This window comes from Aquarana catesbeiana, linkage group LG08 (assembly GCF_042186555.1).
Source record: "Aquarana catesbeiana isolate 2022-GZ linkage group LG08, ASM4218655v1, whole genome shotgun sequence".
Lineage (NCBI taxonomy): Eukaryota > Metazoa > Chordata > Amphibia > Anura > Ranidae > Aquarana > Aquarana catesbeiana.
In genome coordinates this window covers 164,202,362-164,217,910 of record NC_133331.1, presented here as the reverse complement: position 1 = coordinate 164,217,910, position 15,549 = coordinate 164,202,362, and the positions used below count along the sequence as shown (strand labels likewise).

The 15,549-nt window shown below is 43.9% G+C and overlaps 1 protein-coding gene across 1 annotated transcript in view; it reads left to right on the top strand.

Annotated features, from left to right (window-relative positions):
* The window catches only part of LOC141106149 (neurotrypsin-like), a 68,620-nt gene that overhangs the window by 35,831 nt on the left and 17,240 nt on the right, over positions 1-15,549 (top strand). The window contains exon 11 of the mRNA XM_073596671.1: positions 496-695. Coding sequence (XP_073452772.1) covers positions 496-695 — 200 coding nt within the window. The remainder of the gene's footprint in view (positions 1-495; positions 696-15,549) is intronic.

The following is a 15,549-nucleotide window of genomic DNA, read 5'->3' as shown; positions in this document are numbered from 1 at the left end:
AACCTTTAGCATTACACTGAGAGTGCATTCACAATTTGCCTACATCACCCCTTTATGTGGAATATCTGAAGCTCACTATAGGATAGGATCGCTTGTTGGATTGCTCCCTGCTGTGGAGTCGCCTCTATAATTGGAGGCCACAGATGGTGTATGTTTGTTTTAGCTATCTAGTACACTGTAGGGTTGATTTGCTAAACCTCGAGAGTGCAAAATCTGGTGCAGTTCTGCATAGAAAAACCAATCAGCTTCCAGGTTTTTTGTCAAAGCATAATTGAACATTGAATTGAAGTTAGAATCTGATTGGCTACCATGCACAGCTAGTAAATCAACCTCAGAGGTATTCTTCTTGCAAAAATGGTGCTGCTTCATGAGGTAGACAGAGCAACTGATGTCTGTTGTTTCAAGAGCAAAAAGAGCTTATATATATATATATATATATATATATATATATATATATATATATATATATATACATATATATTTTTTTATATTTAGGGGTCCTGCCAAAGCCAGGACAATGGCTTACTTTGGTGAAGGACAAGGCCCAATTCACCTGGATAACGTAGACTGCAATGGCACAGAGAACACACTGGCAGAATGCAGGAAGCAGGACAGTGGGATCCACAACTGCTGGCACAGCGAAGATGCTGGTGTTATATGCGATTATGCAGAGAAGAAAAGCATTGGACTGAAAGGTATAGAATTTGTCATTACACTACTGAGATCCATAGGACAAGTGCCATACATTCTGCTGGTTAATGTCTGCAACTGGCTCAAATTCCTAGAACTGATCTGAATTAAGTGAGGACTAGAAAACTCAATCCCTGAAATTCATAAAGACTGGCGCAGAGGGATTTTGTGAAAGTGTCTCTCGTGCATTGTAAAAGTGGTGCTAAATGCGCCAAATTCATGTACCCGTCTAGAACTTGTAATTGAATTTCGCTCATACTGCGCCACTTTTAGAATGGTGTTTTTGATGCGGTTCCCACTCATTTCAATGGTGAGGAGCGTTTTTGGTGCATTTTTTTTAAACTCCCTAAACATGCTCCAAAAATGCGGCAAGTAGTATTTATTACACCATAACAGAAGCGCACCACCCCAGTGTGAACACATTTAGTATTTCACAAAAGTGAGTACACCCCTCACATTTTCATAAATATTTTATTCTATCTTTTCATGTGACAACACTGAAGAAATGACACTTTGCTACAATGTAAAGTAGTGAGTGTACAACTTCTATAACAAAATAACTCAACACACAGCGATTAATGTCTAAACCTCTGGCAACAAAAGTGAGTACACCCCTAAGTGAAAATGTCCAAATTGGGCCCAATTACCATTTTCCCTCCCCGGTGTCATGTGACTCGTTAGTGTTACAAGGTTTCAGGTGTGAATGGGGAGCAGGTATGTTAAATTTGGTGTTATCTCTCTCACTCTCTCATACTGGTCACTGTAAGTTCAACATGGCACCTCATGACAAAGAACTCTCTGAGGATCTGAAAAAAAAGAATTGTTGCTCTACATAAAGATGGCCTAGGCTATAAGAAGATTGCCAAGACCCTGAAACTGAGCTGCAGCACTGTGGCCAAGACCATACAGAGGTTTAACAGGACAGGTTCCACTCAGAACAGGCCTCACCATGGTCGACCAAAGATGTTGAAGCTCTGGTGAACTCCATGCCCAAGAGGGTTAAGGCAGTTCTGGAAAATAATGGTGGCCATACAAAATATTGACACTTTGGGCCCAATTTGGACATTTTCCCTTAGTGGTGTACTCACTTTTGTTGCCAGTGGTTTAGCCATTAATGGCTGTGTGTTGAGTTATTTTGAGGGGACAGCAAATTTACACTGTTATACAAGCTGTACATTCACTACTTTACATTGTAGCAAAGTGTCATTTCTCCAGTGTAGTCACATGAAAAGATATAATAAAATATTTACAAAAATGTGAGGGGTGTACTCACTTTTGTGAGCTACTGTACATAGATTTTAAAGGGAATCATTTTTCTTGAGCTTATCAGATGCTTTTTTAAGGGGCTTCAAAATCTCTTCAGTGTGAAAGCAGCCTTACATTTGGTGCATTCAGTGCGAAACAATGTAAAAGTGGCACATTCTAGAACTACCTAAATTTGGTGCATGAGTTGCTGTCAGAAACAAAAGTATTGCAAATCCATCCTTTATGAATTTGCCGCAATACATTACCAAGAGGGATTAATGCCAGAAAAATGTACAGTACAGTATATCCTAAACCACAGGGATACTTCCAACATAGGTGACATATCGGGGCCTATTTTTTGAAAATTTACTGGATGAATGGGACAAGCATTTCACACATCCTTAGCAATTTCTGAGCTTATCGTCTTTAAAGTGGAGTTCCGTCCGCTCCTTTAAAAATGTAAAGTCAGCAGCTACACATACTGTAGCTGCTGACTTTTAACATTAGGACACTTACCTGTCCTGGAATCCAGTGATGTCGGCACCGCAGCTGATGTTTCCATCGGCTGGTTGGGTGCTGCTGCCACCATTGCGAGTAAGGGGACCTGATAGTGTAGCTTTTCAGCTTCACAGCCGGGTCCCTACTGCGCATGTGCGAACCCCGGCAGAAGGGGGGGGTGGAGGAGGGGGGGGGGACTGAGCTGCTGATGTAATTCACCCTGGTCCAGTCTCCCAGAAGTGGGGACAGGGTACCTGTAAAAGAAACAGGTACCCGCTCCCCCCTCCCCCCGAAAGGTGCCAAATGTGGCACCGGAGGTGGGGGGGGATCAGATAAGCCGAAGTTCCACTTTTGGGTGAACCCTGCTTTAATACAGTAATTGCCTCATTGTCAGCTCCATCTAGTGGCTGTAATGCAGCATTTTTCCTGAAGTAGCTCAAACAGAAACATACTGCATTATGGCCACTTGACAGAGTTGACAATCTTAGAAAATCATCTTATTAAGCAACTTTTTCAAGGAAGGGAGAATGCTGTCACATTTGTCCAACGATTTATATAAATAAATAGACCGCATAATGATTTGTGAACAGGGCTCAACGAGTATTGCACTTGAAATATATTGAATCGGTTAGGCTCGGTTCGCACAGCTGCGACATGGGATGTGACACCCCAAGTCGCATGACATGTCAAATGCAATGTTTCCCTATAAGAGCCGTCTTAACACACAAGTCACTCTCCAACTTTAGAAAAGGTTCCTGCGCTACATTGGTCCAACTTTGGTGCGCTTTCAGCCCTTGTACAGGCTCCTAAATAGCATCCAAGTCAGATCAAGTCAGAAGGAAGTCGCAGGGCAATGTCGCAGACAAAATCATATGACTTTGCCATCTCAGCAGTGTGATTCAAGCCTTAAACACGTGCTAACAGTACATCACAATTCATCAATCCCAGAAAAAAGTCTAAGTGCTTGTCTTTTAATGTGTTAGGTATTCAAAGACTATAATGTGAAGTCTTCAATTGCATTGGACATACTTAAGGTACGGGCATAAAGCTGTAGGGCTTGTCTGCAGAAGCCAGACATTGCATCCTTGATCCACTGATGACAGTTGCAATGCTTTCCAGGCTCCTGCAGGAAAAATATAAATGCACATTTATTTCCTGCAAAAAAAGCAGTACAATAAAGTGCTTAGTTTAAACTCAAACACATAATTTCTATAATATATCAGTAAAATATACAAAAAATCTGATAAAGAGTCTCAGTGCTAATAAAGAAATATTTCTAAAAAGCAGTCTCTTTTATACTTTATAGGGTAGCAATACTCTGGTCAAATAACTTCCACCAAAGTGACTGATTCCACTCCAAACTAAGTGCTAGTGTCATCCCACTGCACTTGTGAACATTTCAGGTAGTCAGCAAACCTCCCAGATTGTATTAACCCATTGTCAATAAAAATCTTTAGAGTTTAGGTTAGCATTGTATTTAATTATTTATCCATTTTTACTAATATCATACAGATATTCATGCAATAGCTTCGATTTATTATATTTATTTATCTATGGTGCAGTCTATACATTTTTTTTTGTCATAACCAGACTTGCAATGCTGAAGGGTCCAAAATGTCATTACTTCCATCACAAATGAAAATAAAAAAACATTCCCTAGTAAACTGTTAACACTCTAATGCCGCGTACACACGATCGCACATTCCGACAACAAAATCCATGTTTTTTTTCCGATGGATGTTGGCTCAAACTTGTCTTGCATACACACGGTCACACAGATCTTGTCGGAAATTCCGAACATCAAGAACGCGGTGATGTACAACACGTACGACGGCACTAGAAAAGGGAAGTTCAATAGCCAGTGCGCCACCCTTTGGGCTCCTTCTGCTAATCTCGTGTTTATCTCGTGTTAGTAGAAGTTTGGTGAGAGACGATTGGCGCTTTTCAGCCTCGTGCTTTTCCGATCGTTACTGCGCTTCAGTTTGTGCTTGTGGGTTCGTATCTGGTTTTCAGTGCGTGTAGTCAGTTCGCATTTTTTTTCAGTGTGTATTATTATAGTACATATTTGATAATCAGTGCATTCTTGCAGGGGCTTGGTGTTGGGGTTCTTACTTTGACCCAAGCCCAATCCATGAACAGGGCGGGGAGGAGTTCATGGACGAAGAATTGGTTACTCCAGCGTGACCAATTCTCTCATATGCCTTTGTTGCGAGAGATCCGTGAGAATAATCCAGATGGTTTCAGGAATTATCTCCGAATGACAGACCCCATTTTTCACCGTTTTTTGACTTTGCTGTCCCCTTATATTAGCAGGCAGGACACCTGCATGCAGCAAGCCATCACTCCCGAGCAGAGGCTATTCGCAACGTTGCAGTACTTGTCGACGGGGAGAAGTCTGCAGGACAGAAAGTTCTCGACAGGCATCCCCCCCCAGGCTCTGGGGATCATTATTCCAGAGACATGTTCTGCCATCATTCAGGTCCTGCAGAAGGACTATATTAGGGTAAGTTTTCTCCTTTAACATCACATTCTATGTATTTAATGTTTGCTAATGTATTGTATTTCTTTCATCATTTCCTAATTACCATGATTGTAATATGCTGTGAATGTCCCCTTTGTTCTCATGCATGCTTGAATTTTTTTAACTTCCTTTTTTGTCCTTCATGCATATTTGCCTTCACTAACCTCCCCAGCATGCTATCCTGGGACCATACACACCTAGCCTAGTAGCTTAACAATGTATTTTGTCAGCTCCATAGTAGTGCTTTACTCTAAACACCCCCTAAAATGTGTACAAATGTTATTTGTGTCCTTAAATTCATGTAGAGTGCCAGGGGCTTTTTTTTGGGTCCCAAAATCATTTGGAACCCTCCCTCCCCCCCCCCCCCAACTGCTAAGTCAACCAATACCAATCCTCTATCTGCTGACTTTGCCAAACCCATACACACTATACCCTGTTTCCCCGAAAATAAGACCTAGCGTGATTGTCGGTGATGGCTGCAATATAAGCCCTACCCCCCAAATAAGCCCTAGTTAAAGTCTTTGTAGGTCTTATTTTCAGGGTAGGGGTTATTTTCAGGGAAACAGGGCAGGGCTTATTTGGGGGGTAGAGCTTATATTGCAGCCATCACTGACAATCACGCTAGGTCTTATTTTCGGGGAAACAGGGTACCTACCCCTTTTGTGGTCAGATTTCTGTATAAATTCACCAAAGCATGTAGTGAAAGGGCCTGCCAGAATACTTTCAAATGGTACTGTTTAAAGTTTTGTTCTCCTATTATCTTGATAGGTAATTGCAGAATGTAAAAAAGTTCTTCAATTTGTACAGTGTATTTATATTTGTATTATGACACTTCTTACCTGTCCAGTGGGCTGCCAATAGTGTAAGTAAGGAGGGGCTGGCCAAACTAAAACACATTATTTATGCATTAATCTCTCAATGAAGTGGAGAGGGTTATCTGTCCAAAACATACCCCCCCTCATTTTTTTACAATGGGCCATCAGAGGGGGTGAGTAGTCTGATAAGTGGACCTTATACTTTTGTCTTTAAAAACTCCTTAAAATAAATGTTATACTGATGTTGGCCAAGAATGTTTGTGTGTAATCTGCTTGCAATGTCTATGTGCAAAATTACTAAGTTCTTTTTTCTTGTTTGACTCCACAGTTTCCTTCAACGCCACAGGAATGGCAGACTGTGGCATCCCAATTTGCCCAGTGGTGGGACTTTCCCAACTGCGGAGGGGCAATTGATGGGAACCACGTCCACATAGTCCCACCCCCCAACTCGGGGTCATACTATTACAACTATAAGGGGTTTAATAGTATTGTGATGTTGGCGTTGGTGTCGGCAACATATGAGTTTATCTATGTGGACGTGGGGAAGAATGGCCAGATGGTGGAGTCATTGCCCAGACAGAGTTCTACCCACGGCTCCAGAATGGTGGCTTGGGATTGCCACCTGATGAAGAGAATGTGGAAGGACTCCCATTTGTCTTTGTCACTGATGAAGCGTTTGGGCTGGGTGATCACCTGATGTGGTTGTTCCGGATGAGGACCCTCACCCAGGACCAGAGGGTTTTCAACTAACGGCTGGCCAGAGCCAGAAGAGTGGTTAAGAACACTTTCGGGATAATGGCCAGACGGTTCCGCCTATTCTTTATGGCAATCAACATGGTGGAATATAAACTTAACCATATAATCCTTGCATGCTGCATTCTCTACAACTATTTAAGGAAAAATTCAATTAACTATGTTGCCTCAGTGGGGCCTGAGGCCGGACTTAACGAACAAACCCTGACAGCGCTTGAAGCTGGCCGTCCTGGGTTGCCCCCCCAAAGCGCCCGCGAGGTCCGTATCAAATATATGGAGTACTTTGCGGGTAGGGGGGCCATTGATATGGCAGAAAATCTTTCATAAACATTTTAAAAATAAATTTTTTGAGTTAAACTGAAATAAAATTTCCTTTGATTTACTGCTTGTGTTTCTTTTAGCTGTCTCCTAGGTTCTACAATGGGCTTTTTTTTTTGGGCATTTTCTTCAATAGTGCAAACATAATTTATTTGATACATGAGGTGACAATCTCTTCTTCAAGGAACTATTATTATGTTGTGGGTCTGCTACACACACATCTTGTTTTTTTTGTTTTTTTTTTAATGTATGTAATGCATTACTGTTAAAAATATACATCATTTTCAGCACCATGAATGAATTTTGGTGAGTCACGAAAATGTCATGATTGTGGCAAATTATAAAGCACTGTGGGAGTTATTTACTAAAGAAAAATCCACTTTGCACTCCAAGTGCACCGCAAAAGTGCACTTGAAACTGCAATGAAAGTGCACTTCTAGTGCAAAGTGGAGTTGCCTTTAGTAAATGACCCCCATTTCAGTGTAAACACCAACTTAGTCCCTAAAATGATATTGAGCATTGAAAGAAGAAGCCACACATTGTTGAGTAGCAAACTTTTTACTCTGCGCACATACACATGTGTGTTAGAAAATGTTTTTTTAACAAGCCAACATATTTTAGTAATAACGTTGTTTTTGACAGTACAAATAGCCTTTTTTTGTGTTAAAACAGACATTGTTTAAAACCATAAAACAATACACAACTCAGGAACTTACAAAGTTCAACTTTGACAAACTGAAGGCAATATCAGACATTAGTCTGTCCAAACTGTGTTGATATTGCCTTCATCAGATGGGGTGATGTCACCCCTGTGAAAGCCAAATTTTGAAGATGCACACAAATTGAGAGTCAAAATGGGGATTTCCCTCCTGATCCCATGACTAATGTCAACATGTGCTAGCTCCCATCATGGGGGATCAATGGACGTGTTTTGAGGGTGCAACCCCTTCCTCTCATCTACTTAGTTGCGAGGAAGGGGTTGCACCCCCAAAACGCGTACCTTGATATCCCGTGATGGCAGATAGCACATGTTGACACACTGTGTGCATCTTCAAAATTTGGCTTTCTAAAAAAATTTAAAAATGTGTGAAAACAATAAAAATACAAACAAACTTGAAGAATTTTGGGGTGTTTAAGATTCTGCCTAAAACATCAATGATGTTTTTGAGTCTTTTTTTCACATCATTGATGTCTTCCTTGATCTTCTGTAAATCACGATTGCACACCATGATCTCCCCGATGAGGATGTGGGCACTTGTACTTGTGAAATGAGATTCTTCTTCCACAACATCCACATCACCCAAAATAAAAAAAAAACACACCATGTATTACAAATATGCAGGCATCCATCTATTACCTGACGCTGTGGTCTCAGACACTCACCTGTTGTGGTCACTATTTCGCCCACTTCATAAATCTTTCCTTCCTCCACATCTTCTGGTTGTGGTGTGGGGATTTGCTTTTCTTTAGGAGGTGGGGGGTCCTTGGTGTCCTCAGATGTCCCGAGTCTTTTCTCTCCTATGTGAATAAAAAAAGGTATACTTAGCACACAGATATTTGAGGCCAGAAATAGTAATATGAAACATTGCTTGGAAGTGTCGTACAATTGTCTTTTTTGGCAGAGTTCCAAGCTGGAGACATTATTTCCCTTTATAAAGCTGGAATACTTGCCTTTTTTGTACAATTTTCACACATGGAGACACCCCTGGTATCCACTGAAGCACCTGTGTGGGACACCCTAAAAAGTTTGTTCTGGTGTTCCACACTAGTGCTCCTGCATCCAGATGTGTAAACAGCTGCTGAGTGTCCTCTCCTTACACTGAATCAAGTTTGCATTTCATTCTAGTACAAACCCATCTAGACAACAATGTCATAAACTTATTTTAATACAAATATGTCAGAACAAATGTAGTTAACCTGGATCTGCCAAAAACATTGTATTAGTGAGTGAACGAACAATGTTTACTACGAACGATTACTGTGCCCGCAAACCTGAAACTTCCCATTTTAAACTGTACAACAGTAAAAAGGACATGGAGCAGCATGCAAGTACTAATAATAATAGGAACACACAACAAATACTTACTTTTTTGAAGAACTCTCTTGATCTTTCTGTACTGATCCAGTACTTAATTTCAGGTCTGACCAGCATTTCCTCAATTGATCCTTGGATCGTCGTACCCCAAAATTCCTGTGCAGACTGCTCACAACTTTATCCATGATCTTGGCCTTTCTGAGATTTGGGTTTGGGTAAGGTCCATGCTTCCCATTATAGTCGGCCCTCTTCAAGATGTCCACCATCTCCACCATCTCTATAAAGGACATATTTGAGGCCTTAAATCTCCTCCAGGATCGGGATGTTCGTGGCTCTGGCCTTTCGTCGTTGCTGCTGCTACTGTCTGCATGCACTAGCTCTTTCTCCGCCATGTGCTCTCCCACTGCGCTGAAAGACAAGGGGCGGGGAATAGACTAGAAAGAACGTCAAGGGCGGGCGGAGTTTCACGCGTGTGCAGTGTATATAAAGCGTAACACGCGTGCGTTGTATGCACGATCTGCGAGCGGAGGAAGGAGTACTGGAAGCGCCGATCGTTCTAGCGAAGGTACAAGTTTAACTTGGTGCATCAGTGGCCTATACTGCCTCTAGATTGAGGCCTATATTGAGACAAGATTAGGAGAGTTTAGCCTGACATTAGGGTTTGTCTTGTGTTGTGTCTTGCGGAGAAAATGGATGGCTTCAATGATCACAACTTCCTCCCCATATTCATAGACAAGTATAGGGAGCTGCCCTGTCTGTGGCAGGTGAAACATCTACAATATAATCATAAACAAAAAAGGCAGGCAGCGCTGGAGAAACTGCTTGAGTTGGTGAAGCCGCAACCACCCCTATTTGAAGGCAAATATTGGTGGGCTGAGGAGCACTTATAATAGGGAGCGCCATAAGGTCCAGGATTGCATGAGCTCAGGAGCAGCCGCAGATGCCATTTATGTTCCCAGGCTGTGGTACTATGAGAGACTTTGTTCTCTGTCAGACCAGACTGAAGGCAATCACTCTCAACCCTACCTTCCACTCTTTCTTCCACGCTTCCTTCCACCCCAGCTGAGGCTTCCAACATCCAACCTGGGCCTTCCAACAAGGAAAAAGTGGAGGAGCCCAGCTTGAGCCAGATATAGCATTGTTCTACAGATTTCTTGTCGTAAAATTAATGATGTTAACTAGATGCTATTATTGATCATTAATTGCTGATTTAATAAAGTGTTTTACATATCAATAGACAGTAGTGGCCAAAAATGTTTGGGGCAAGAATGAAAAATGCTGGGGTCAGAATGATAGTCTTTTCTATTTGTTAACATTCAATTTGCAACAGTCATGAGCTGAAAATTGTGTGTGATTGATGAATAAAAAAAGAAAACTATGTCCCTTTTTCATACACAGGAAAGCCTCAGCCAGGAGGAGGGCATGGAATGTGGCAGCCAGGGGGAGATTGTGGAATGTGGTAGCCGAGAGGTGGCGGGGGAAAGTGGCAGCCAGGAGGTGGTGGGGGTAAGTGGTAGCCAGGAGGTGGCCCGGCCAAGTAGCCTGACCCAGTCCCAGGTCCCTCTCCTCCACCTTCCAATCAAAAGGCCCAGGAAGGGGAGTAACATGGAGGAGGCAGCGATTAGGCTTATTCAGGAGGCTAATGCTGCCCTCAGAACCATCCCCACTCTTCAAGAGTCCTTTGCCTCCATGGCTGCATGCAAAATGCAGGAAATGGAGGAGGGTCAACGCCTCATCTGTGAGGAAATGATGTATGTGTTCCTAAATAAGGGGTTGAGGGGCGAACTCACAAACAAAACACACCTGATAGTTGGACCATCCTCCTCCTCCTGCCACAACTCCAAAACCACAGCCTTCAAGCAAGTCTGGAAGGAAGAGTGGAAGGAAGACAAGAGTGTGATGGCCTGGGTTCAGTCTGGTCTGACAAAAGACGCAGGCTGTTGTATGACCACAGCCTGGGGACATATATGTCATCTGCTGCTGTTCCTGATCTCTTGTAGTCTGGGACCGGATTGTGCTCACTATTATATGGACTCCTCATGCCACCAATTTTGGCTGTAAAATAGTTGATGTGTGCCCTGGGGTACAAAGGCTTCGTCAATTTCACAATTTTCTCCAGTGTTGCCTTTCTCTTTATTTTATTATGACCCATAATATATGGCTATTTTGGATTCACAAATACTTGCCTATGTGTTTTACTAAAAAAGGACAGTTTGTTTGTGAGTAGGCAGGTACATTTCTTAAATACAATGTCAAATTAACAAGGGACACCAACACCATCCAACCTCCTTGAGGTTAGATAATATTAGTGTTGTGGTAACTTGACACAAAACGAAAAACAATATTATGAAGAGCAATAAAAAAAAAAAAGCAGGGGACCTTGATAAAAAAAACACTATAAACAAAAATTAAAAACATTATTATGGAGATCTGACGAAAAAAAAAAACATATTCTGGAGATCACGAGAAATAATAAAGAAATATTTTTTTCAGAACTCTGTGTGAATATCAGCAGCAAAACAATTTCATTATTCTAGCATTATTAAGAAGAAGAGAATGCGCTGCATTAAAAGATTTAAAAATTTGCAGCGTGACGAATGTGCTATCTCCATTACGAACGCTAGTTTTACCAGACCGAGTGCTTCCGTCTCATATATGATAGAGAGCATGCGTGAAACTTTGTGCGTCGGAATTGTGTACACACGATCGGAATTTACGAGAACGAATTTTGTTATGGGAAAATTTGAGATCCAGATCTCAAATTTTGTTTGTCGGAAATTCTGACGAAAAATGTCTGATCGAGCCTATACACTGTCGGAATTTCCGACAACAAGCTCCCATCGAACATTACCCATCGGTAAATCCAATCGTTAGTATGCTGCATAATGCCACGTACACACGGTCAGATTTTCCGACAACAAATGTTCCATGGAGCTTGTTGTCGGAAATTCCAACCGTGTGTAGGCTCCATCGGACATTTTCCATTGGAATTTCCAACAAACCAAATTTGAGATCTGGATCTCAAATTTCCCGACAACAAAATCCGTTCTTGTAAATTCCGATCGTGTGTACACAATTCTGACGCACAAAGTTCCACGCATGCTCTGAATCAATTACGAGACGGAAGTGCTCGGTCTAGTAAAACCAGCATTCGTAATGGAGATAGCACATTCGTCACGCTGCAAATTTTAAATTCTTTTAATGCAGCGTATTCTCTTCTTCTTTATAATGCTAGAATAATGAAATTGTTTTGCTACTGATATTCACACAGAGTTCTGACAACCTGATTTCTTTATTATTTCTCGTGATCTCATGAATAATTTTTTTTTTTTTTTTATCCAGATCTCCTTTTTTTTTTTTTATAGTGATCTCCATAATTTTTTCTTTCGTTTTGTGTCAATTTACCACAACACCATTATTATCTTGTATTTTTTAACCTTAAGGAGATAGGTGTTGGTGTCCCCTCTTAATTTGACATTGTATTTTTGAAATGTACCTGCCTACTCACAAACTGTCCTTTTTGAAGTAAAATACATAGGCAAGTTTTTGTGAAAAATAAATAGCCATTTATTATGGGTCATAACAAAATAAAGAGGAAGGCAACGCTGGAGAAACTGGTGAAATTTGCGAAGCCTTTGTACCCCAGGGCACACATCAATTATTTTACAGTCAAAATTGTTGGCCTGAGGAGTCCTTATAATAGTAAGCACAATCGAGTCCAGGACTACAAGAGATCAGGAACAGCAGCAGATGACATATCTGTCCCCAGGCTGTGGTCTTACAACAGCCTGCATCTTTTCTCAGACCAGACTGAACCCAGGCCATCACTTTCTTGTCTTCCTTCCACGATTCCTTCCACACTTGCTTCCAGGCTGTGGCTCTGCTGTTGTAGTTGTGGACAGATTGAGTTAGAGAGTTCCAGAGAATGGGAGAGGCTCTGGGAAAGTCCTGGAGATGAGCATGGGAGGAGGAGACAAGGGAGCTTGAGAGCAGGTGGTCTTTGGAGGAGCAGAGAGGATGGTTTGGATGCAGTGGCGTCTCCAGCTTTCATATTTGGGAAGGCAGGGACAAAAGTAGGGGGGCAAGTGCCCGCTCACCAGTCCTGCGACCAAGGCCAAAGGGTGATGTCCTAGCAGATGGTTCTTCAGGTGGCCAGCGTGGCCACCTTGCAACTGGAATGCCTCTTGTCCTCAAACGCCTGGAGATGCACCAGGTGGGATGCCCATCCTGACCGACTCTGGAACCAAGGCAGGATGGTCGCCCCAGAGTGTAACGGCAGCCCCTGTCGTCCTGTCTGTACTTCTCCTTCCTCGTGGTGGACTGACCTTTCTCCCAGGGCAGCCTCTGCTGTGTCAATCCCCTCTGGTCAGAGAGCATGCTCGGCTTTGTAGTTCCCTGTCCCATAAAAGGCTATGGGGCCATTCTGGTTGGGAACTACATGTGGGGATCAGCAGAGCAGCTCGGACGGATCTGCCCCGTGTGAAAGGGGCCGAACAGGGACATGACCACAAGAGCCAGGGTACATGAGACCTGTGCCCCTCAATGCAGCCTGATCAGTGCCCATCAGCTCAGCCTTACCTGTGTCCATCAATGCAGCCTGATCAGTGCCCATCAGCTCAGTCTCGCCATTGCCCATCAGCGCAGTCTCGCCAGTGCCCATCAGTGCAGTCTCGCCAGTGCCCATCAGCACAGCCTCGCTATTGCCCATCAATGCAGCCTCACTAGTGCCCATCAATGCAGCCTGATCAGTGCCCATCAATGCAGCCTTACCTGTGCCCATCAGCGCAACCTGCGCCAGTGTCCATCAGCACAGCCTTGCCAGTGCCCATCAGCACAACCTCACCAGTGCCCATCAGAGCAACCTTACCTGTGCCCATCAATGCAGCCGGGTCAGTGCCCATCAATGCAGCCTGGTCAGAGCCCATCAATGCATCCTCACCAGTGCCCATCAATGCAGCCTCACCAGTGCCCATCAATGCAACCTGATCAGTGCCCATCAACTCAGACTTACCTGTGCCCATCAATGCAGCCTGATCAGTGCCCATCAGTGCAGCCTTGCCAGTACCCATCAGCTCAGCCTCACCAATACCGATACTTGCAGCCTCACTAGTGCCCATCAATGCAGCCTTACCTGTGCTTATCAGCACAACCTTCGCCAGTGTCCATCAGCACAGCCTTGCCAGTGCCCATCAGAGCAGCCTTGCCAGTGCCATCAGAGCAGCCTTGCCAGTGCCCATCAGTGCAGCCTCGCCAGTGCCCACCAGCACAGTCTCTCCAGTACCCATCAGTGCAGCCTTGTCAGTGCCCATCAGCTCAGCCTCACCAATGCTCATCAAATGCAGCCTCATCAGTGCCCATCAGTGCTGCCTTGCCACTATCCCATCAGCACTGCCTTGCCAGTGCCCACCAACGCCGCCTTGCCAGTGTCCATCAGCTCAGCCTTACTAATGCCCATTAATGCAGCCTCACCAATGCCCATCAATGCAGCCTCACCAGTGCCCATCAGCGCAGCCTTGCCAGTACCCATCAGCTCAGCCTCACCAGTGCCCATCAGCGCAGCCTTGCCAGTGCATGCCATGGGGAGAGGAGAGCCGCTGCCTGCCGGTTTACATAGTGGGGATCTTACGCTTCCCGGCGTGGCCGCAGTGTCCACTAAGTCCTACCTCCTGGTCCTGGCTTTGGACCAGTGTGATATTCTATCAAAGGACCCTGACCAGGAGGCGGGACTTCTTCTGTCAGTCGGCTGCACAGGGTAGTCCCACCCCATATAGCCCCAAGTTCCTAGCCAACCCCAGGCCTTGGGACTCTGGATTAATAATTGAAAATCACCAACACCAGACCCAGGGCTTTTTGGGGGCCACATCAGGGCTATAGCCCTGGTCAGCCCCCACCTCCCGACGCCACAGCACACAAGTACCTGCAGGCTGCAGCACTCCCTTCCTGCCACCAGACCAGAGAAGAGGAGAAGGTGGGTGGAGCTAAGCACTCAGCGCAGAAGAAGAGGTAGTTAAATCCTCCTCCACTGTGAATGCTGAGGCCTCCTCGGCCTCAATCTGTCTGTGTGCCTGACGTCACTGGTTTCTAGGCGGCAGGCACCTAGCAAACAATTCAGAATCAGGCAATATAGCTGATAGGGCACAATTTACACAAAAAAGGGCATTTTAATTGGAGGGGCACATGGGGGGCACAGTATAATGTTGGGGGGCATGACCCCCTCTGGCCCCCCTCTAGTGATGCCGCTGTTTGGGTGATATTTGGAGACAAGATTGGTGATGTAGCTTGGGGCAGGGTTGTGAATGGCTTTGTAAGGTGTTGTTAGTATTTTGAATTTAATTCGCTGGGCAATCGGAAGCCAGTGTAGAGATTGGCGGAGAGGGGTGGCAGACACTGAGCGGTTGGTAAGGTAGAAAAGTCTGGCAGCAGCATTCATGATAGGCTAAAGATGGCCTATGGAGAGGTAGGCCTATGAGAAGGGAGTTGCAATAGTCAAGGCAAGAGATAAGAAAGTGAATGAGTAGCTCTGTAGTTTCAGTAATTAAAAAGGGGTGAATTTTAGCCACATTCTGGTCCCACTGGAATGATTTCCATTTCATGCAGGAATACCGTTATCATGTCATGGCATAATCTGAGATTATTACTGGAATTTGATCAGATATCCATACCCAGATAGCAAG